At 41.4% G+C, this 23,419-nt stretch overlaps 4 protein-coding genes and 1 long non-coding RNA gene across 5 annotated transcripts; 2 read left to right on the top strand and 3 right to left on the bottom strand.

The window, feature by feature from the left end:
• Positions 1-790: 790 nt before the first annotated feature.
• clic3 (chloride intracellular channel 3) lies at positions 791-4,300 on the bottom strand. Its single transcript, XM_058617339.1, has 6 exons — positions 4,034-4,300; positions 3,332-3,441; positions 2,385-2,510; positions 2,185-2,291; positions 1,917-2,092; positions 791-1,761 (listed from the first exon to the last, which is right to left on the bottom strand). The coding sequence occupies exons 1-6, from the start codon at positions 4,067-4,069 to the stop codon at positions 1,597-1,599; spliced, it is 720 nt and encodes a 239-aa protein (XP_058473322.1). The 5' UTR covers positions 4,070-4,300; the 3' UTR covers positions 791-1,596.
• A 5,488-nt stretch (positions 4,301-9,788) lies between these two features.
• Positions 9,789-10,999, top strand: LOC131446514 (alpha-(1,3)-fucosyltransferase 7-like). Its single transcript, XM_058617788.1, has one exon. The coding sequence runs from the start codon at positions 9,904-9,906 to the stop codon at positions 10,936-10,938; it is 1,035 nt and encodes a 344-aa protein (XP_058473771.1). The 5' UTR covers positions 9,789-9,903; the 3' UTR covers positions 10,939-10,999.
• A 1,515-nt stretch (positions 11,000-12,514) lies between these two features.
• On the top strand, positions 12,515-15,220 carry LOC131446402 (alpha-(1,3)-fucosyltransferase 7-like). The gene is made up of 3 exons (XM_058617598.1): positions 12,515-12,600; positions 13,179-13,293; positions 13,918-15,220. The coding sequence occupies exons 2-3, from the start codon at positions 13,279-13,281 to the stop codon at positions 15,001-15,003; spliced, it is 1,101 nt and encodes a 366-aa protein (XP_058473581.1). The 5' UTR covers positions 12,515-12,600; positions 13,179-13,278; the 3' UTR covers positions 15,004-15,220.
• LOC131446403 (uncharacterized) lies at positions 14,750-15,946 on the bottom strand. Its single transcript, XR_009233914.1, has 4 exons — positions 15,876-15,946; positions 15,693-15,799; positions 14,954-15,022; positions 14,750-14,832 (listed from the first exon to the last, which is right to left on the bottom strand). It is a non-coding gene; the product is annotated as an uncharacterized LOC131446403 (long non-coding RNA).
• Positions 15,947-16,845: 899 nt separating this feature from the next.
• On the bottom strand, positions 16,846-20,226 carry pou5f3 (POU domain, class 5, transcription factor 3). Its single transcript, XM_058617157.1, has 5 exons — positions 19,098-20,226; positions 18,876-18,987; positions 18,535-18,665; positions 18,150-18,314; positions 16,846-18,067 (listed from the first exon to the last, which is right to left on the bottom strand). The coding sequence occupies exons 1-5, from the start codon at positions 19,854-19,856 to the stop codon at positions 17,813-17,815; spliced, it is 1,422 nt and encodes a 473-aa protein (XP_058473140.1). The 5' UTR covers positions 19,857-20,226; the 3' UTR covers positions 16,846-17,812.
• Positions 20,227-23,419: the final 3,193 nt, after the last annotated feature.

Genomic DNA, 23,419 nt, shown 5'->3' with positions numbered 1-23,419 from the left:
TATTCTACCAATAGCGTTCCTGAATTCTGCTGTTACCATGGAACCACTCAAAGCATTTCTCCAATCAGGAGCCGTTTAAGTCTTAGTCTTCCTGTTTACATCGACAGCTACCATAGACTTCATGTAGATATTTTCACATTATCACACAAACACATATATACACAGAAAAACAAGTTAAATTTAAAATTGTGCATTTGTTTTATCCAGCAAACCATCTACTTTTACTTTTTACACAATGTTTTTTAACTTATTCTAGAATACAGGTGGGTAAAAATATTGCAATGTAAATATCAATATTTTAATGAACAAATTAAAGGCGCTCTAAAGTAAACAGTCACTACTTCCGGTCTCCCGTGTCGGCACTGCTCAAATAATGAGGGAAACTTGGGCGGAAGTTACCTGACCGAAGAAGAGGGAGCTTACAGCGGGACAATGGTGGAGAAAGCTACATTAAGAGATGCTCCATCCACGTTCAATACATATACTTTATGCATTTTGTTCTCTATGTCTCTACAGAAATCCTACACTTTTAACTTTTCAACAAGGTTTTTTTTTCTTCAGTTAGACAGATATTGTGATGATATCACTGTCTTGCAATATATTGATTATCACAGAATCATTGTATCATGATATTATTGGTATCTATCAAGAGGTATCCTGTGATTCCAAATGTTGACCAATATATCTCCTAAAACATAACAGTCTCTCCAACCTGTGCGTCACACATGGAATACTGCAAGTTTCTGAGAAAACATATTAGTCACGTCACTATTCAATGATAACACATCCCTGTTTTTATTTTATGCTTTTATTAAATTGCCATTATTATATTTCACTTTCTTGGTACACACTGGAACATATAATGTAACACATTTTTGCGAGTAGGTAAAAGAACAGACATATAATCACAGGTAAAGACACACAGTGTATACACACCTTTGCATTCACTAAAACAATGTATTAAGTGTTGCAACTTTCCTGACAGAAAAAAACGATTCATATATTTGCTTATACAATTCCCCATGTGCAAAAAAAAATAGCTTTATAATAAGTCTCACCTGCATGTAATTTCTTTCCCTAACTTTTTTAAACATTATTCGTTATTAAATTAGATTGTTCAATTTCTTCAATCAATTAAGAATCTGAAACAGTTCTGTTCTCATATTAATGTTGTGGGGTTTTTTCCCTAAACACTAACTGATTAACTGCAATCAATGATCAATGATGAATGATAGCTTAGATGTAATACACACATGCACAACTGGACACCAAAAAAAGAAATTTGTGGGATATACAGTGCTTTTCTCTCTCTTACAGCGGGCTTAAAAAAGAAATCCAGTACAATTAGAGCATGCAGTAGTTCATCCAGTAAACATCATCAACTCTTTATTAACAACAGCTCTTTTACTGCAAAACCAATCACTGAACTGTCCATCTAGAAACAATTTTTCTTTAGTATCCATATTAAATTTGACACAAAACCTAAATCACATGCATTATTTAAGGAATTTCTGTCACCTTTTCTCTGTTTATCTATCATTTGTAGTCCTGCTCTTCTTTGCTCTTAATAATGCTGCTCGGTCATGCCCCCTTGGTCTAATGTGCCAGGTATTTGGCCACAGAACCATAAGCATAGAGGATCTCTTTGTCCATTGGGCAGCTGAGTTTAAATTCGTCTTTTTTGTAGGCATTTTCCAGATAACGTGTCAGACCACGAAGGTCTTTAGGGATGTTGAAGCTTCGGTACTCCTTACACACCACCTGAGGGAAAAGGAGATTTAATTTTGATGAAATATTAGAGGGCAACATATCAACTGTCTTTTAATAATAGAAAAAAATCCAGAATAGGGACTGTATCAGTAGGCATTTTATAAAAAATAAAGCTTTTATATTAACTGTTGTTTAAGTCTCCTTACCTTAACAATGTTGAGTTTGGGAAGTAAGTTACAATCTGCCAAGGTGAGGGTGTTGCCATCCAGGAAGGAGCGTGTGGACTCATGGGCATTTGGGTTCTGATCTAGCTCATGAGGAAGAGGGGTCTCTAGGTACTTGCTCAGCCGCACCAGACTGGAAAGAAATTTCTTCTCAAGCACTGAAAGACATTCAGGTTATTTAGTCTCCCCTTTGTGGCAACACATGATACAGAAATGACAGTAAATTGATTTTTAGAACCAATGTCCTCACTGTCATTGAGATGAGGATTGGGATTCTTTATATATGCTGAGAATGTCCGGAAGATGTCTTCTCCAGCACCATTGGACTCTTTGTATCGACAGGACAGTTTTGGATACCTGCCGTTAAAAAACAAAAATGTGTGAGATATTTTGAGGAAACAAAAAAAAAAGGTATTAGAAAATGTAAGAAATATGATGCCGTCAGCTCACTGTGGTGGGGCTAAGGCCTCCTCCAGGAACTCCTCAATCTTGTTGGTATCAGTTTTGACCTCATCATTGTAGAGAAGGAAGGGAGGCTGAGAGCCGGGAGCTAAAGCTCTCAGCACGTCAGGTGCCCTGCAACAGAGGAGCAGAAAAAAAAAAATGTTTTCACCTTATCAGGAGCAGGAGTTTTTAAATAGATGAACTAAACACCTTTTGACTTTTTTAATGATCAATTATCATTCTACATGCCTGGAAAGGAATGGTGAGATGAGAGACACTCAGCTGCAACATGCAACCTAACCAGTAGATCAGCAAGTAAATGTGGTCAAGGTCCAATTTTCTTTTTATTTAAATAAATAAATAAAATATTGGGCCAAGGAAGAATCTTCAGTAAAAAAAAAAAATCAAGTGAGAAGTTCTCTGAACATTCCATTCCCTGTGTATATACAACAGTAAGAGTCCAATTGTCATCCATTACTACACACGTTTCCTTTTTACAGAAAGAACATTTGTTTAGGCCATCATACATTAGAGCATAATGTGATACTAAAGTCTGGCCATAAATGCACCAAAAAGGCTAGAAAGGTTTGATCAGACAGTATGTCAGCTCAAGGCTTAGGTGAGATGCCGCCCTCACCTTCCTTTGAGCTGTATGTGAGTTATGTGAGTTACCATGGCAACCATAGTGGACTGTGGAGGGCAGCATTACACCTCTGAGTGAACAGCATGCTGGAAATTGTTATATGAAGATGAAGGCATAGCAACACATCATATCTCTGTATTGTTTTTCATCTGATTTTTAGGGCCAATCAGTCTGCCATGATTACTGGCCACAGTAAGTACACCACATTATTATTGTTGGTGTGAGGGCCCGTGTGAGGGCCCATTCAGTGCTGCTTGCAACCCTAGTTGTTTTTTTTTTTTTATTTGATTAAATTGCACTGTGTCCTCACCTTTTCATGTCCACAGTAGTGAGGGTGAAGTTGACCCCTTTCAACCAAAGGATCATGAAGAGTCTCTGACAGAAAGGGCAGTTTCCCACACTCTCGGTGTCCAAACTGGCCTGACAGACACACACAGGACAATTTTTAAGTGACAGACCCACTGAAAGCTGCAGGACAGCAACATACATAGAAAGGAACCCCAAGGAACAGATAGTGACAGTGGCACGCTATTGCTTGAATTGGAATTAATCAGATTTAGTCTTTGAGATGGCATGCTGGGATTTGTGCTGTAGTATGTCTGACCAGACTTTGATTACTTGCGCTGGTATTCTTGTCAAGCCTGCTCTGCTCTGCTCTGCTCTGGCAGTCTGAAAGCAACTGCTGAGGAATTTTAAATGGAGGGCTGAGGCTGTTTTCCACCCATATTAAGTAATGACTTAAGATACTTATATATAGGGTCCATAGGCTTGGTGCAACAAACACACTTTGACAAACTAAAGTGCCCTATACAACATCAGGATACAAATAAAAGATAATCTACCAACTACATAGCTAAAAAATAAAATAAAATAAAATACTGCAACAGTCATTCTTCTTAGAGTTTTGTTCACATTTAGAGGCAGTGAAATATAATAAGTGATGGTTTTGTTCATAAAAAATAACTGCGAGTTTACTTATCTTAAAACACAACCAAATTATTGTGGGTCTTACCTTCACAAAGAGTTCAATCTTTGGGGCCTCGGCCATCTTTCTGTCCCTCTGTCGCTGTCTTGTAACCCTGTAACCTCAACCTCTGATGCAAAGGCAAGCCAGAAATATGAAGTTGAAACTGGTGATGGTGACTTTTTTACAGTCTCCTCTATCACGTTTACTCACTTTGCCTGTAATTGCTTTTTTTAAAAGTCACGGTTTCACCTCGCCCTCTCCTCCCTCTCCTGTCGTCCCTGTGCCTGTCTGTTTTTTGTTTGTCTCTCACCACACCTGTCATGCCTCGGAAGGCAGCCTACACCTTCTCTGGCCTTTCCGGTCCAACGAGTAAATCCGGATGTCTCTTCTCAACCGCTCAGGTTGCATATTCTATCAAATAAGTATGCCACTCTAGAACTCTTACTTCCTCAGTCTGTCCACTTTTGTTAAACCCACCTTTTCTTTCTTCATATTTCTATTTAAATTGGTCCCAATTTCCTATCTATCTATTATCAATACTATTCTATTCTATTACGCTCTATTTTTATTGAACAGGGATTTTATTCATATATAAATGTTTTGATTGATGTTGCATGCTGTTCTGTTACATGCTGTGCCTACAATGACAATAAAAACATATTTGACTCTATTCTACCATCTCTGTGTTCTGGTGTCTTTCTTTTAGCTTCACGTAATTTTTGAGTGTGTGTGTGTGTGTGTGTGTGTGCATCCCACAACCTTCTTAGTTGCCGATCAGCATTCATGTCTGCAGATAAACAGACTTCCTCATGCAGCAGGAATGTACTGGGGACAGTAAACGTTTGTGTGTGATTGGCCACAGGAAAGGAAGGAAAACACGTCCAAGCAATACCTGACACAAAGAAAAATAAACATTGTGAGCTAAGAAGAATGAGATAATATATATATATATATATATATATATGTATGTACATGTACATGTGCTGTGGAATTCTCAAAATGGATTTAAGAGCTGCACCAGGTGGTCAGCATTTAATTTTGCTCTTCTCCCCTCGATGGTCCATGTATATAACCATATATATATATATATATTCCTTTACATATATATGTAAAGGAATTAAAGGATCAGATATACAGCAAAGAAAAAGCTCACAAAATGTGATCCAAAATGTAATTGAGAACTTCGAACTGCAGAGGGCAGCATTGCACCTCTTAGCGTATGGCCTGCTGACCTTATTGGAAGAGAAGAAGACAGGAAAGCCTGGCAGTGCCCTCTGTTGGACAAAGTGAGCAATAGCACAAGAGTGCCTCACTCAGTCACAAAGGCATCATTGGACAGTGGTATTATGTTGATGATGTTATGATGAATTGTGTTTTCATGTCACAGACACTTTATGTTCAAATCCTGTGCTTATTGTTTCAAATTCCTCAACCTTTTTAGCCTTTGTGACCTCTGTGACCTCAGTTGGCATCAAGCAAAAGCGAATTACTACAATATTATACAACTATAATAATATGTATATAATGAGCACAATGCTGCGTTGAGCAAACCGGAATTTAGTATTGTTTATATCTGTGTATATATATATATATATATATATATATATACAATATATATATACATATATATACACACACACATACACAGGTTTGTACAACTATTCTCCTTTGGATTTTGCATTGACTTCCATTCATTGGAAAAACCCAAACAAAGCATTAATCACCTTAATCATAACCAGCCAATGCCTAAACCTAACCTTGACCAAAGCACAATCAAAATTTTAACCCTTAACTTTGACAGTCCTTCAGAGATTAGTTCTGCCTCACGAAGACAAGGTTTTGGGCTCCATGAATTCAAATCCAGATGGATTAGGGAACGGGGAAAGAAGAAGGATGAGAATGAAGGACAATGATCTGTTTTCAAGAACTTCAAACTGTGATCTGCAGCATTGCATCTGTTAGTGTACAGGAGAAGAAGTGCTTATGCCAAAAGATAACAAATATAAGTACATACAAATACCATTCACGCTCTCTGAAGACACTAAGCAGTTTGAGGAAAACTTATTTTCTCTGAAGCCTCAACTAGCTTCATTTTAGCGCGTAAGAATGACTCTGTTGAATACTGAATGAATACTCTGGATAAATAAATTGAATGTTTAAAGTTACTTGTCATGAGTGTTGCGCCATAGCTTGACAGGGGGAGGGGTGAGGACACAATGTCTTAGGACTTTGGAGTGTGTTGTCTGTATCACTTCCCCACATTTGCTAAATGAAGTCTCCTCATGGATGATTTTCTAGCATTTGCTCTTTAATGCAAGATAGGGTTTATTGGTGGTTGGCAACCAGCTTATCAATGTGAAGGCCTGACGAAGGAGGTGAGAAGAGCTTTGAGAGAGAGAGGGAGAATCCAAAGGGGATTAAGGAACAAGGATGAGGATAAGAATAAAAGAGAGCTCCAAACTATGATAAAGAGACTGGAGAGAGTAGAGGGCCTATCAGTGGAGAACTTTGAACTGTGCTGAAGAGCTTTGAGGTGTGATGAAGAAGGATGAGGCTGAGGAAATGAGAGGAGGCATGATCTAAATCTAAATCTAAATCTAAATCTTAGAGATGGAGACTTCTTTAGATTGAAGAGCCGTGTTGAAGAAAAGAAGGAGGATGTGAATGAAGGATAGCGATCTGTGTGAGGGAACTTCGTAGGGCAACCTTACACCTCTTAGTGTACAGCCTGTCCGAACTTATTGGAAGAACCTTAACCACAACCAATTATTGCCTAAACTCAGCCTTAAACTTAATCAAGTTCACACATAACGTCCATGCGCATGAATACAAGAGTGACAATCAAGTTTATATGAAAAACATAAGGGATGGTGGCTCAGGGGTAGAGCGAGTCATCTCTCAACTGTGGGGTTCAAAGTGTGGGTTTGATTCCCAGTATCCGCTAGTCAACATGCCGATGTGTCCTTGAGCAAGACACTTAACTCCGTGGTGCTCCTGACAGCGTGGGAATGGGTATGAAAGATCAAGCGAGAGAAAATGGGTGTGAATGGGTGAATGTCAAATGTTTAAGGTCATCAATAGCAGAAAAGTGCTATATAAATACGGACCATTTACCAAGTAGAGAAATAGACCTTTAGACAAACATTTACCCTCTTTGTGTGTTAATCATGATGGATTCGAGATGTCAACAGCATTTTAAAGGAAATGATGTCATATATTAGCTAGACAAATAGGTATCTGTTGAAAAATTGCCACATCCTGTTGCTCAGTCTAACTGTTTACAGTTTGTTGATGTGGCAACTGAGACCACAATGGCCACAACTGTGTGAATAATAGTCTTTTAAAAAACCTTCCTCTTTCTCCCCAGACATAACATAAAAGAGCTTCTTGTTGTATTTGTCCCAGATTATTTAAATGTCCATTACATTACATTATTATTATTTTTTCTAGTAGCTTCACTGTGATGATTTACTGACCGTGTGGTTTCATTTAAGCCCACGCTCGACACTTCCTCTTTTTACAACAGAGCATGCATGCAGAGTGTGCAGCAAAAAAATGTAAAAAGTAAAAATAATAATAATAAAAAATCTTGGATTGTTACCAGCACATCTTGTTCCACCTCATCATCTCCAGGGGGGAAGATGGCTGACCAAGGAAAAGCAACAATAGAAAACTGGCTTCCTTCGTCTGGGCCACCCGGTCCACAATACAATTGTATTCGGTATATTACTGTATATATCTGTTTCCTGCCTGCACCCCCCACCCCCACTGATGCACTGATTAGTACCACACTCATCAAGTTACCTCGCCAGTAAAATAAATAAATAAATGAAATGTGGACTTTGAAACCACAGAGCCTCATTTGTATTTGGCTCCCCCCCTTTTAACTTTATACATCTAGTACAAAATGATTGAGTACAGCCAATTGTTAAGAATTGGAAATCCAGGCAAGATGGATGGAAATGGACAATGGAGAAATGTTTGACCTCATCTGGCTCATTTCGGCTCCTTCTGTAATTAAGTCCGACACCCTTGCTCTACAGGAACTGTGATGACCTGTAACTCGAGGAACCCCTCCAATACCTTGTTTTTGATTTCTCTTTTTATGCAAAAACATTGAAGTGTGCCACTATCAAAACTAAATCATCCAACCAGAAAAATAATGACTGATTAAAACTCTTGATCATATATCTCAAGGAACCAAATATCCCCCCCATTTGTGTTACAACGCTTTAGAGGACGAGGAAGAGGAAGGTCTTATGTGTGTAAACAACCTGCAGCAGGAAGACCTTCCTTATATAATCAACCCCTGGAGGATGAGTGGCTGCCACAACGACCATCTCTCTCTCCATCAGCTGAGGTGGAAACCAGTCATCTCTAGCATCTTCCAGAAAACCGAGGTGAGGGAGAGACTGGCAGTGTGCCCCACCTAGCACGTGAAAATTGCAGGTTTCTCTGAATCTTTCCTTCCGTTTTCTTTTTCATTTTTAACTTAAAACGGGGTAGTGGTTAGCACTCTCGCCTTGCAGCGAGAAGACCCGGGTTCGAGCCCCGGTTGGAACAAGGGCCTTTCTGCATGGAGTTTGCATGTTCTCCCCGTGTGTGCGTGGGTTCTCTCCGGGTACTCCGGCTTCCTCCCACAGTCCAAAAACATGCAATGTGGGGATAGGTAAATTGGACACTCCAAATTGACCATAGGAGTGAGTGTGAGAGTGAATGGTTGTTTGTCTCTATCTGTGTGTGGCCCTGCGATGGACTGGCGAACTGTCCAGGGTGTACCCCTCCTATCGCCCGATGTAGCTGAGATTGGCACAGCACCCCCCGCGACACTCTGGCAGAGGATAAAGCGGTAGATGATGACTGACTGACTGACTTAAAACGGGCTCTTACTTGACAGGTGGTGGAGAGAGTCGTCCTGGAAGTCAAAGAGTGAGATGGAGCAGGTTATGGTGAGTGCAAACTGCATTGCTGTGATGACAGGTGCAATAAATATAAGATAAAATGCACAGCCTATATGTAAAATATAGTCAGCGATAGTGGTTGATGGTTAAAACCAAATAAACTTAAATAAACTTGAGTGAAAAGCGAGTTTTTGGTGTGGTGTGGGAACAACCTGTTGGAGCTCATGGAAACTAACCCTTAGGTAAAACTAATAACACACTCTTTGTGTTGACCATTGTGAAATCATTATAAAGTAAATGTCATGTCATTCGTCACCTGGAAAAACTGAATGCAAAGAAAGACACAAAGTGAGAGGACTCAGTATTCCTAACTTGTAATCTAAAGGAGCTGTATGTAAGGAAAATGTATAAAAGAATATCCTCTTCCTTTGTGTGTCAGAATAAGGTCATGCTACGATCTTTATGGATTTAACATATTACAGTAAAGGCCCTGGTACTTTGGCACACAGCGCATGGCAAACTGAAATCCCGCACAAAAACCATTTCAACAACAGAAGAAGAAGGAGTCGCCAAGGATAGTCATCCGAGGCTCAACCTGGTGACCCTCAAACCAGCTGACACCCCGACTCCCCTGTCCAAAGGTGAGCCGCTCAAACCAGACGTGTCCAAGGGAGGTGTAGCATCGTTCTCTTCTTCTTTGGTAGGAATGTGTCCTATCCCCCGTGTCCAGACTTGTACCGCCATCCGATGGTAAATTGAAATACTGCAGGAGCCTGACGCGCAAATTTAACAGGGTCCGCGCTGCGCAGAAGTATACCAGGGCCTTAAGGTATAGACACAACTTTCTTTTGGTTTCCTTTGTTCACAGATGTTAATTCCCTTTTGTTACAGGAGGGGTCCAACATCAAAAAGACTCCACATTCAGTGAAGAAGTACATCATCCTCTCCTTTCTTTGTCTTCTCCTGCTGTTTATTTACACTGGATACTTGAGTGGATCCCAGGCTTTAACAACCATGAGTCACACCATCTTCTGGAACCATAGCCATAGTGGCAGCAGTGGCAGCAGCAACAGCAGCAGCAGCAGCAGCAGCAGCAACAACAGCAGCAACAACAGCAGCATCAGAAATGTGACCATCTTGCTGTGGTACTGGCCCTTTGGCCATGTAACGTCCCTGCAGGGTGACGTGTGCTGGGACCTCTACCACATCCCTCGCTGTAGACTGGTGGACCAGCACTCCATGTTCTCATCAGCTGATGTGGTGGTCTTCCACAACAGAGAGCTGATTCAGGGCGTCCAGAAGTTGCCCTTAGACCTTCCGCGGCCCCAGGGCCAGAGGTGGGCCTGGTTGTCCCTTGAGTCACCTGCTAACAATGGAAACTTGCAGCAGTATGCAAATATCTTCAACATGACCATGACCTACAGAAGGGATGCTGATATCATTTTGCCCTATGGCATGCTGGTACCTCAGGAGACTGAGGAACAACTGGTAGAAGATGTCACTCAGAACAAGAGCTCTCTTGTCTGTTGGGTGGTCAGTAACTATCAGAAACACCACAGGAGAAGCCAAGTGTACCGTGAGCTCCTCTCTGTGGTTCCTGTGAAGGTTTATGGAAAATGGACAAACACAAATCTCCCCAGCAGTGACCTCTTACCTGCAATCTCACGCTGCTACTTCTATTTGGCCTTTGAGAACTCTGTTGCCAAAGATTATATCACAGAGAAGCTGTGGTGGAACGCTTATCAAGGAGGGGCGGTACCTGTTGTCCTGGGTCCATCAGTGAGCGACTATAAAGCTGTGGCTCCGCCTAATTCTTTCATCCACGTTGATGACTTTGCATCCGTAAAAGATTTGGGCAGGTACCTGGTCGAGCTGGCAAAGGACAAGAAACGCTACAGTGAATATTTCACCTGGAGACAGCACTGGAAAGTGAAACGGTTGGTAGAATGGAGAGAGAGACTGTGTAAAATCTGCGTGCACTATGACAGTTTACCTCAGCATAGCGTTTACAGTAATCTCATGGCCTGGGTCAATGCTAACAACTCTTGAGCTAACTAACTGTGATTTAAACCACATGTATGTGGTCATCAAAACCTGGATTCCCCCCCCCCCCCCACTGATTAGTGGAGCCATACTGCTGTAATTCCCAAAAGTGTGTGGCCCTGACTTCCTAGTGGGACATGAGGGTACTGCAGGCAGGCTGTGAAATGTCAAAAAAAAAAAAGAATGTTGGGGTGATTTATGGGATTATGGGCAATGATAATAGATAGGACACATTTAAACTGACTTACTATTGTAAGTATTGTATACTATAGTATCTTTAAGTATCACATGTGCACTACTGAGGGAACTTACAGACTATATGCACTTCAAATTAAAGAGCCTTCAAGGTTGTTCAAACTATGTGAAAGAAAATAATTTCTTCGGTTGGTGGGCCTCAAACAATTTTCAGACTTTAAACTCATGCCAGGGCCGCACAGTGGTGCACAGCAAGAAGGTTCATGCCCTGGTCTGGGCCTTGTGGAGTTTGCATGTTCTCCCTGTGATTGTTAACTGGACACTCATTTTGGGTAAATGGTTGTTTGTCTCTATATGTTTGCCAAGCGATGGACTGGTGACCTGTCCAGGGTGCCCCCCCAGCCCCCCCCCGCGTTTAGCCCCATGTTAGCTGGGTTTAGCACCAGGATAAAGCGGTAGACAGTGGATGGATGGATCTTCAATGCGAATGTAATCGGTAGACAGGAAGACATGACACAATAATGACATTGGTGTATTTGTACAGATCATTGTGGATTAAAAAGATTATACTGCTACATTTAATGCCAAGTCAAATATGTAGATCATGAGAAAATCCTGCTGCTTTTGCTCATCATGTTTGCTCACTTCTTAGTGATAAGAAGACGCCAGCCTGGTTTGCAACTGACACGTACAGCCAAAACTTTCTGAATAAACACACTTAAAAATTTAAAAAAAATTTAAACATAGTTTTTGTCTTTTACCCCACCAGATAGGTTATTTAAATGTCCAGATTGTAGAATGTTTTAGCATGCATGGGAGCCTCACCGTGATGACTCACTGGCATAAGAGTTCTCTGGTGCATCCACTTCCCCCTTTTGTGTTTTTACAGCAGTATGTGTATGCAGCAAAACTTATCATACAATCAAAGAGCTTAAGGATCATGTTTGCGAGATGGAGAGTCGGAACTCAAGGTGGTGGACGCTGATAACAACAGTGGGAGCAAAATCAAATCAAATGTGGTGTTTGATGCTTCACGTTTAGCATTTTCCGTATCAGCAGCTCACAGAAATGGGCACAAATCACTCCCGACAAGGTAAGCGAATCAGGCTCGGAGTTTTCACCGTGTCTTTTGACATTTGAAAATAACCGTTTGCTTCACTTATCCAAGCTCATAATTCAAAAGCAAAACTGGTGATATTGTATAGCACAGTCCCACATGCTGAATGTCATTAGGAGGAGGAGTTAGGATAGAATATGTCACCATATCCTGTGTGTTCACATGTCACACATCCCATATAAGCTCACTTGAAGGTAAATGGCAGTGATAGCATCCCATCGTAGAGGATTTACCCCATGTCTTATATATATATATATATATATATATATATATACATACAGTAAATATATATACATATATATATATGTGTGTGTATATTCTGGTAATCTCCAAAGACATCCGGAGGATATCTCAGGGTAAGACATGCTTATTCATGTGGCACTTTAAAATGCATTTAAATATAACTGAGTTGAATTCATAGTGTTCAGACATATAAAGCACTGAGAAATGAGAACAAAAGATTTTCTGTTGGGCCAATAAAGGAGAAGAAGGAATCTTATGTGCAGCTCAACACAGGGGATAGAATAAATTTACTCAATTTCTAAGTTAAAATATAATTCATATTTAAGTTTTTGGCTTTTTTTTTGCTGTGGAGTAAAGAGAAGTCTCATCCTTCTGTGCAGCAACTGTTCTGCTTTGAGTGGAACGGTGCTTTGTTAATTAGCTGACCTTTTCAAAATAACTCTTAAAGCTTTTGCTATAGAGTGAGTTGATCATTGTGCGTCCTTGAAAATGAATTTTTTACATGTCCAAAAGTAGATTTTGGACATGACACCGCATTGACCGGCTGGACCCGCCCCGCTTTGCTTTTGAATCATATTCTGATTAACTTTAATAGCATTTGTGGTTAGACAAAGCATTTGGTCAGATTCCACGACATCCTTCACACCCATTTCTCTGAATCTTTCGTTCCTTTTTTTTCTTTTTCATTTAGGAAATATAAAAAAGTTACATAGGAATAGAGTTGAGAGCAGAAAACGGGCTCTTCTTGACTGGGTGGTGGAGAGTTGTCGTCCTGGAAGTCAAAGAGTGAGATGGAGAAGATCATGGTGAGTTCAAACTGCATTGAAAGTGATGACAGATGCATGATATTATCACAGATCAAACTGAATCATTGAAGGAACTGCGTGTGAACATTGTATTGTATTAAGCCATAAAATGACTACTATATATCATCAGAGATTAGGGAGACATGTTAAACTGAAATACTGGCTTCAATGATAACAATGGTCCAGCCATTCCGTTCACAATGTAAAGCTTATTTATTGCACATTAACTGTATAAACTAGGAAGAGTCCTTTTCATGTTGTGTAATGTTTCAAATTGAGATAAAATGTAAAATAAGCAGACATTCTATACAGATTTGCTGAAACAATAGAATTTAATATCAATTTACAAAAAACTTTATGTTAAAATGTGTTTGCTTTTAGAAAAATTGATTAAAAATTTTTTTTTTTTGCGTTTAAATGTGAGAAAATGTATAAAAGAATATCCTGTTCCTGTGTGTGTCAGCTGTACTATGATGCTACCACTGTTAAAATGGATTTAGCTCATCATTAAATCAGCACTCAGTATGGATTGAACATAAAACAGTTAGGTATTATATTAGGTATATAGGGAGGCAACTTTCTTTAGGTTTTTTGATCAAAGTTGTTCATTCCCTTTTGTGACAGGAGGGGTTGAACATTAAGAAGACTCTGCATTCAGTGAAGAAATACATCGTCCTCTCCTTTCTTTGTCTTCTCCTGCTGTGTATTTACACTGGATACTTGAGTGGACCCCAGGCTCTAACAACCATGAATCACACCAACTTCTGGAACCATAGCGTCAGCGGCAGCAGAAATGTGACCATCTTGCTGTGGTACTGGCCCTTTGGCTATGTAACGTCCCTGCAGGGTGACGTGTGCTGGGACCTCTACCACATCCCTCGCTGTAGACTGGTGGACCAGCACTCCATGTTCTCATCAGCTGATGTGGTGGTCTTCCACAACAGAGAGCTGATTCAGGGCATCCAGAAGTTGCCCTTAGACCTTCCACGGCCCCAGGGCCAGAGGTGGGCCTGGTTGTCCCTTGAGTCACCTGCTAACAATGGAAACTTGCAGCAGTATGCAAATATCTTTAACATGACCATGACCTACAGGAGGAATGCTGATATCATTTTGCCCTATGGCATGCTGGTACCTCAGGAGACTGAGGGACAACTGGTAGAAGATGTCACTCAGAACAAGAGCTCTCTTGTCTGTTGGGTGGTCAGTAACTATCAGAGCCACCACAGGAGAAGCCAAGTGTACCATGAGCTCCTCTCTGTGGTTCCTGTGAAGGTTTATGGAAAATGGACAAACACAAATCTCCCCAGCAGTGACCTCTTACCTACAATCTCACGCTGCTACTTCTATTTGGCCTTTGAGAACTCTGTTGCCAAAGATTATATCACAGAGAAGCTGTGGTGGAACGCTTATCAAGGAGGGGCGGTACCTGTTGTCCTGGGTCCATCAGTGAGCGACTATAAAGCTGTGGCTCCGCCTAATTCTTTCATCCACGTTGATGACTTTGCATCTGTAAAAGATTTGGGCAGGTACCTGGTCGAGCTGGCAAAGGACAAGAAACGCTACAGTGAATATTTCACCTGGAGACAGCACTGGAAAGTGAAACGGTTGGTAGAATGGAGAGAGAGACTGTGTAAAATCTGCGTGCACTATGACAGTTTACCTCAGCATAGAGTTTACAGTAATCTCATGGACTGGGTCAATGCTAACTAACTGCGATCATCGGTGGAACCTAAAAAAAACCCAAAAACATACAAACATTAATGAGGTGGGGCTGTAATTCCCCAAGTGTGGGCCCTGGCTCCCCAGGCAGAGGACACATTTTAAAGTGAGAGCTTCAGAAATACAGATGGTACTTCTCTGTTTTAATACTATATGGGCCTGAGGTGGATAAAAACAAGGTGTAAATTAAACCATACGTTTGCATTCATCATGGCCTGCCTTTTTTATTTTTTTTATTATTTATTTATTTGCATTTAATTAAGTAATCATGCATTTTTTTTATTTTGTTGCTGGGCTTTTTCGATGTTTGCGGTGGTTATTTGGCGTGTGTTCGGTTTGCTTTAAACATCCTCAAGAGGAACCCACAACGTGGTCACTTCAACTGAAACAACTGCCACAACCACAGACACCACGAGCCATACAAGAAAGAAACTGCTGGCCTGGTTAATTATAAATACATACACTGAGTAAGAACTTGAGTAAACAGGTCATGTTCTTTAACGTTACAGAAACTAGTTGACATCATGGAAACAAATGAAATGGATGAAATTAAATAGGACCTGTTCTAATAGTTTGCACAATAGCTGATAGGATCTGAGTGCACAGCAGAATGCACAGCACAAGCCCACAAAGGAAATGACACACTGACTATGATGAGCCTTGACTTTCAGATGCATCACCTTCAGGTTATGGATGGTTGTTTGTCTCTGTGTGTCCCTGTGATGGGTGTGACCCCACCTTTTTGTTTGAGATCAGATGCGATTGGCACCAACACCTCCTCGCGATCCTTGTGGAGGATAAAGCAGTAGAAGATGAATGGAGAATTACAAACACAGTACATGACTCAATATAAAACATTTTACCTTCTGGGTTGTCCGAGACTAATTTAACGCCTGGCCATTACGTTTCAATCAAAATGTTCCTCCGTTAAAACAATGCCAGAGTTCACAAAAATACAGTCTTCAAAGCTGAATATAACAGGATACATACTGCAGTTGTAGTGATTGAGTTTGAACTTTGTACCACATGGTTAACCCAGGAAATTACCTTTAACCTTGATCTCTGCACACGGAAAGGAATACTTTGAGGTTGAGAAGCACAAGTTTCCAAAAATACTACCCCTGTTCTAGTGATACAAAGACACATGCAAATCGCTGAAGTATTCTGTTAAACCAGTGGTGGCCAGCACTCGGAGACTAAGAGCTCTCACACACAGATCTCTGCTCAGCTAGATTTACTATAAATGTCACAACATGACAGAACAGCTTGCCATTGTTCATCTTCGTATTTTCGTTTTGCTGGGCATTTTCTTCCCCCCCCCTTTCATTTTCAGAACGAACTTGACACAAATGGTTTACTCGGTGAGTTTCCCTCGTGCATCTGCACATTTGATATTGAAACTATGGCGAACGTGCGTACACATCTACATGAAACACCCCCACAGACACATCACTTGATATGAACGCAAAAGCCACATAAAACTAGACATAGAGCGTCATGCGGGTTGGCCTGGCCTAGTTTTAACTTTCACTGGAATGCTCTAGATGCACAAAAGAAAAGCATAATTTACTTTGGTAGAAAATGTGCAAAGATTTAGTGATAATAAAAAAAACAGTGGTTTGCAAATATTGTCAAATAAGTTTTAAATGACTGCTACTTGGTTTGGTTTTTAGACTGTTTTCAGTGAAAACACCTCAGTGCAACAAATAAATGATATTTTTTCTGTTATAGCCAGGTAAAACAATGCCTCGACATAAATCTTAATTTTTTTTCCCCCCAGATCCATGTCAGTTGATACAAGAACTCATTGTCACTTAAGGAAATTCAGTCACGTGAGGTATCGAGACATTTAATGTCCATTTCTGAAAAAAGTCTCATTGACTATAAAGCAACTTTCAGTGAACATTTGATTTAGTTATTCCGACAACATAGAACATCTTTACACAATCTGGTACACGGACACATTTAATCACCTTGAGAACAGCCGATCAAAGTCTGGCCGGACGTTACTCGCCGCCACTCACAAGAGACACCGAGAAAAAAATACACTGACCGTGTGCAAATGGCAGATTTAGCAGCTAAGACACCAAGAAAACTTTCTTCACACTCCCTTAATGTTGCTTTTGATTCAGTTTGGTACACCTAACATCATTGATTTCTCCTACATAAATTTGGTCAGGAAAAATTTGGGTTTGATATACAAACACGGAGAAAAAAAAAGAGAAAGAAGAAAATATTCAACATTACAAAAGCCACTTTGTGCAAAATTCAAGGAAAAATTCACCATAAAAAGATTCTATGTTTTCCATTTCAATGGAAGATATTTTAGACCAATAATCTAGCTGCTTTTTACAGATGGACAACATTTTCATACTATAGAGAGGAATTTTGCATTTAAAAAGAACCACTACTCACTTTTTTTTTATCCCCCATTAACCCAGATTCACATTTCATCTACGCCACAGAAAACCTAGGATTTAGCTTAAGTGGAGGAGATAACCCTGGTTCTTTAACCCTGCTGGTATTTACATCGTCACTCTGGAACTGGACTATAGCGCAAGAAGAAAATGCAACTATTAAAGCCTATGGAATAATTTAATCTGCTTAATCCAAAAAAAAAGGCACATTTAACAAGAAGTCCAAAAATTTTGAAGTCAAATCACTTTGGTGTGGAGTTTCAGGTCCCCGTTGGGATGATGCGACTCCTGTCAACAAGAGACCCTCGTCTTCATCTTGAGTTGGGGTTGAAAGAGGAGTTTGGGGGGGTAGTCTGTGGATTTGGCCAGGACTTTGAACATGTTTATCCTGTCATGTGACTAACAAGTCCTGGGTGAAGGGCTTGTTTCAGGACGTCAGGCCGGTGAAGTTGGGGCATGTACAGTGGGGGAGGAGGGGCTCCAGGGTAGGAGCTAACAGGGTAGCTCTGGCTGGGAATGGGGGATGGGACCATGTTCAGTGGGGATGGGCTTTGCTCGTAATACTCGCACTCTTCATCCAGCGGCAAAGCCAGTCGCTTTCCTTTCTGTCTTCGGTTGCAGAACCAAACACGTACCACCTGCCAAGGACAAACGCGTTAAAAACAAGCCCCAAAACAAGATTCTGCAGAGTGGTGAGCGTTTCTTTGCCGTTGCACTTACATCTCTCTCCAAGCCCAAGTCATCTGAAATCTGTGTGATCTCCTGGGTGTTGGGTTTGGGACACTTGACAAAGTAAGACTCCAGAGCAGAGCGCACAGCGCCCTCTAGGCTGGTCCTCCGCTTCCTCTTTCTGGTGTCAACAAACACTCTCTCGATCTTGTACATCTAAGACATTGGAAATGAGTTATAATGAAGTGTCGAGTGCACAAAAAGGTGAGGATGTACAGTCAGCTCTACAAATTAGGCAGCCGTAAATGGTGGGGGTTCAAAGTTCTCATTAAAACTAGTGCTTAATACCACCACTAGATGGCAGATGGTTCAATCCTATTTTGATGCGTTTGTCTTGTAGACTAGTTGACAGATGTTTTGAGTGCTCCAAACTTACATCCTGGGGATTCTCCGAGGTCTCGGCTTCATTCAGCCATCTCTGCAGAAGAGGTTTGAGCTTGCACATGTTCTTAAAGCTGAGTTGAAGAGCCTCGAAGCGGCAAATCGTTGTCTGGCTGAACATCTTGCCTGCAGGAGAACACCAAGATGGATATTGATATTACCCACAACAACATTAGGAAGAGTGACTTGGGGGAAAGTCTACTATTCCATACAGCTCTTTGGGTGGAACACTTGATTACATTGCATTATTGGCACCATGACAGCCCATAGATTCATGGAACTCCACACAAACTCAATTTACAACCATTTTATTCCCCATAAGGCAGCAGAGCTTACCATAAAGGTTCCCCAGGGCTAGGCCAACATCAGCTTGAGTGAAACCCAACGTGATGCGCTTGTGTTTCAGTTCCTTAGCAAACTGCTCCAGTTCCTCTGTGGACAGGTTCTCCTGTGTTAGAAAGCACATGTTAATGAAGTTATTAACAGATGGAAAACTTCAGCATAAATCAGATTCCCTACAAAATAAAATGACAAAACATAATTTTTTAAGTATTTTACCTCCTCTGAGTCGCTGCACCCGCCGCTGGAGGAGCCGCTGCTGCGCGTGGAGGAGGCCACGTTCGGGGCTTGGGGCCCCGGGGCCGACTGAGTAGCGCTCACGCTGAAAAACGCGTTTCCTGGTAGACCGTTGCTCGGGGGCGAAGGGGACATAGACGGGGAGGATGCGGAAGACGTTGAGGGGTTTGGGTGGTTGCTGCCAGGCGGGGTGATGTGCGCGATCCCAGGCCAGAAGGACGGGTTCCACGCCGCAGGGTAGAAGACTCCGTGGGGCATCGCGGCAGAGGTTGGCGGGGTCGGGTAGTGTTGAGCCTTTATCTCCGTTGCGTAGTCATCCCCGGTGTCCTTCTCCGTCTTAATTTCGGGGTGTTTGATTTGCTCCCGGGTCTCGGCTATAGGGGGGCTGAGGTTTGTAGGCTGGGTCAGTGCCGTCACGCCGGGTACCTGGCCGGTGTACTCGGGTGCGGCGAAGGCATACCAGTGCTTTGGTTGCCCAAAATCTCCTGCCTGCAAGTCAGGTCCCCTGTAGTCACTGGTCATGGCTGGGAACGGGAAAATAGTCTGCGCGGAGGCCGATGTGATGGCACCATACGCGGCTTTGTTGTAGAGGATGCTCGGGTCCGACAAAACGCTGTGGGAAAGTTGGAATGACGCAGCGTTGCCCAGAACGTCTTGACCCAGAAGCTGGGCGCAAGTGTTGGAGCGGCTGAAGTCATACGGCCTGCTTTGGTACTCCGGACTCTGCGACCTCTCAGACATCTTCCAAACGAGTTAACAACCCTATTAAATCTGGCACGCGTCTCACACTGAAAGTTATTTTTAAAAAAAGTCACAAAGTGGTTTTAAACCTACTCATACGTTTCCAGGTTTACGCACGAACCAAAGAGGGGTACAAAAAAATGCTCTCCAGTGTTTGAGTTTAAGTCCGTTTGAGGGAAAGTTCCGCAAAGGCCTTGTCGTTTTGGTGCATAACATAAACACCAACACGCCAGCGGCCTACTCCATGAAATCCTGCCTCGCACGACGCCTTCCACTCACTTCACCTTCAAACTCACACGCTCGTCTCCAGCCAGGCCTCCACAGGTTTTCCTAATCACAGCTGCGGGTGTTACGGAGCGCCGCATCTCTCCTCTCATTGGCTGGCGCAGACAATTGCGCACAGCTGACGGTGAGTTTGTGAATGACCTTGATTCTCACCCAAGCGGTGGGCGTGTTCTCACAGAAACTCTGGGCCCACTCCTGCTCTCTGTATGTGGAATTGCAACATTAAAACTCAGGGAAACGCATATTTACATTGCTAAACAGGGACTACATGGCAACACTATAAACTCAGCCCATACATGAATTAAAATGATTTATCTGTAAAGACATGGCTTTGATATTAAAATCCAATCCATTTAACCACTTACGTTTAAATAAATAAAATACAGTGACACTGCAATTGTGAATAAATCTGAGTAAACTAGTGACTGAATAAATGAATGGGGAACAAAGAATGTTTGTTCTGCTGCTCATAAATTAGGGATCACAGTGATCAGGATTATTATATCACCTAAGTTTCACATAAAAGCTAATTCAAGGACTTTATGGGGGGACAAACTGCACGTATTGTTATATTTTCCTCTCCTTTATGCGCATTTGTCTATGTCTTACACTATTTAGTACTAATACTATTAGTAAGTGGCACGTTTTTAATGATATGTACGGTGATATTATGCTTTTATAGGCACATATGTGGACAATTGTGTATATATTTGTTAATAGTTATGTATATTTACCAGATGTTAATATATATCTAACTTGGAAATTGAGTGTAAGTTATTTTGGTTATTTTGCATTATATAGACTTACGTGTTTAGACTGGATTTTTTATTTTATTTTATTGCTCTTTCCACATCACACTTTGAAAACAAACACCATGGATAAGTCACACACACACAAAACACCAAGAGCTTTCAGGTGAACTTCTCACAAACTCTCTCTCCTTGATCGGTGGCCATTCAAAGTGCCCTGGATGGTCGATTCACCGGCGCAGATGCGCTCCCCCCAGCGCGAGTCGTTGGCCGCAGATTGCGGCAGGAAGACGCACTGCGGGGAGGGAGTGAGGGTGCCATTGTACGACCTGGCCCCGGGGCACCCCGTGGATTTCAGATCCCGAGTTGCGATGGTCGACTATTAGCTCCTTTTCAGATTGAAACAATAAGTCTCAACTCTTTGATTCCGCCCCACACCCACCTCCTCCTCCCCCTCCTCCTCCTCCTCCCCGTGTGCGTCCTCTGAAACAAACCCCAGACACAAGTTTCACTCTGGTCTGACACTCCTGCAGAATCCTGTATGAGAAGCCCCCGAAGGTCCAGAAACAGGTCTGAGGACCTCATTGTTGTCTGCAGGTGCAATCATCCAATTATTTGTAGATACTGTAGCTACATCCTGCAGCAGATTTTGAAAAAACACTTCTGGCTTTTTGACGACATTACACTGTTTAAAGTCTTATCAGAGGAGGGTTGGAGGCACAATGTTATATTATTAATTATTTCGAGGGGCATCACAGGCCCTTGGAATAATGTAATGATGATAGATGATCTATCTATCTATCTATCTATCTACTGTATTTAGGACACAGTCATTTGCAAATTATTGTTAAATGTAACATCCCTTTCTGTGATTGTACAGTAAAACATTTTTTTACAGTGTAAAAATATAGGAAGTTGATTTTCTTTTATTTTATTTTTTAAGTTTCACAGATTAAGAAAAAAAAAAAGAAAAAGCCATGAGTGTCCAGGACCAGAAGGCCTGGGGAGACCACAAGGGCCTGGTCAATGGCTTAAAAGACATCAAACCTGAGCCCTACAAGCATTGTCCTGGACCATGGACTTGGGGGTCTAATTGTCATGCAAAAGACAGACAGCAAGAGAGATGGTATAGACTTTAGGAGGTGCTTCAGAGAGAAAGAGACAGCAGAGCACAGCACTCTCAGGGTGGTGGTGGTGGGGGCTGGTGCAGGTCAGACTTGAATAGCTGGGTACAGTGAGGAGGATGTGTGTGAGAGGAGTTTCAGCTGAATTGGTTGAACCCCCCCACCCCTAACCCAGATGTCTCAGATCTTGTCTTTAGTTCTTTGTAAGTGGCCTCCCTTAAAAACACCTCTGAGGTCCTGCAGCTCACTTATACCTCAGTTCAGTCAAACAGACTTTGAGGGGGAAGTTTGAGATAAAAGGGGAATAAAAGAAAAAAGAAATCCTGGGTGTATGACACGTGCTGCTCATGGCAACCAGTCACAGAAAAGACGATGAGTCTGACTAAAATAAATCCAAAAGTGAAGTAAAGTGAGTCGTTTTCAAGGTGGGTGGTCTTAAAGGTACATTGTGCAAAATGCAGCGTTGCAATGTAACAACATACAACATACAACATACAAATACTTTGTTACTGTACTTAAGTACAAAATTCACATATCTGTACTTTGTTATTTATATTTCTAGCAACTTTTACTCCACTACATTTCCTCTAACTACCAAATACAATCAGAAGAAGCAGAGTATTATGGTCTGTACTTATATAGAGCTGCTTTACACTACAGTTTTGCTAGTCATTCATTCACACGCTGCAACATGCGGTTAAGTGTCTTGCTCAAGGACACATATAGACTAGCAGAGCCAGGAAGTGAACCCACAACCTTCCAGTTGAAAGACAACTTGTCCTTCCACAGAGCTACCACGGCTCAATACCCAATACTTTTAGGTTTAAAACTTAAGTATACTTGTATAATACTTGTCATACTTTAAGACTTTTACTTAAGTAATATTATAAAAAAAAGTGACATCAACTTCTACCAAAGTCCTTTTCTGGCAACATACATACACTTTTAAGTATCACTTTAAGGTACTTTATACAAGACTCTTCCCTTAAATGTGTTAGGGGGGAACCCATATGCCCTGGAGTTAGCATCGAAACTCAAAAAAATTATATTTAAGTTGCCTTAACATCACACTAAATCGACACATGGCTCATTTGTAAAATAAAAACAAATATAAACTGAGTTTGTTTCCTCTGTTTCTCAGTTCCGATTAGTTGCCAACACCTTTAACTACTTTTCAAGTTTCTTTGAATGGGTGGAGACGCCACCTTCTCTGTAATGGCACATCCACCCTTAAAGTGGTCATCACTACCATGCCGAGTGCTTGTGATGAAGAATTCTACTGGGTGTATACGTAATACATGTATGTGTGTGATGACTGTTTATCCAACTGCAGATCTAAAATAAGCTTTTGGTGCAATGTTGTAACTTGGTGAGAGTACAAGAATTTGTTTTCTTTTGCCTCTAA

This window comes from Solea solea, chromosome 19 (genome assembly GCF_958295425.1).
Source record: "Solea solea chromosome 19, fSolSol10.1, whole genome shotgun sequence".
In the NCBI taxonomy this organism is placed as follows: Eukaryota; Metazoa; Chordata; class Actinopteri; order Pleuronectiformes; family Soleidae; genus Solea; species Solea solea.
The sequence above is the reverse complement of the archived record's forward strand: the minus strand, read 5'-3'. Positions and strand labels throughout refer to the sequence as shown.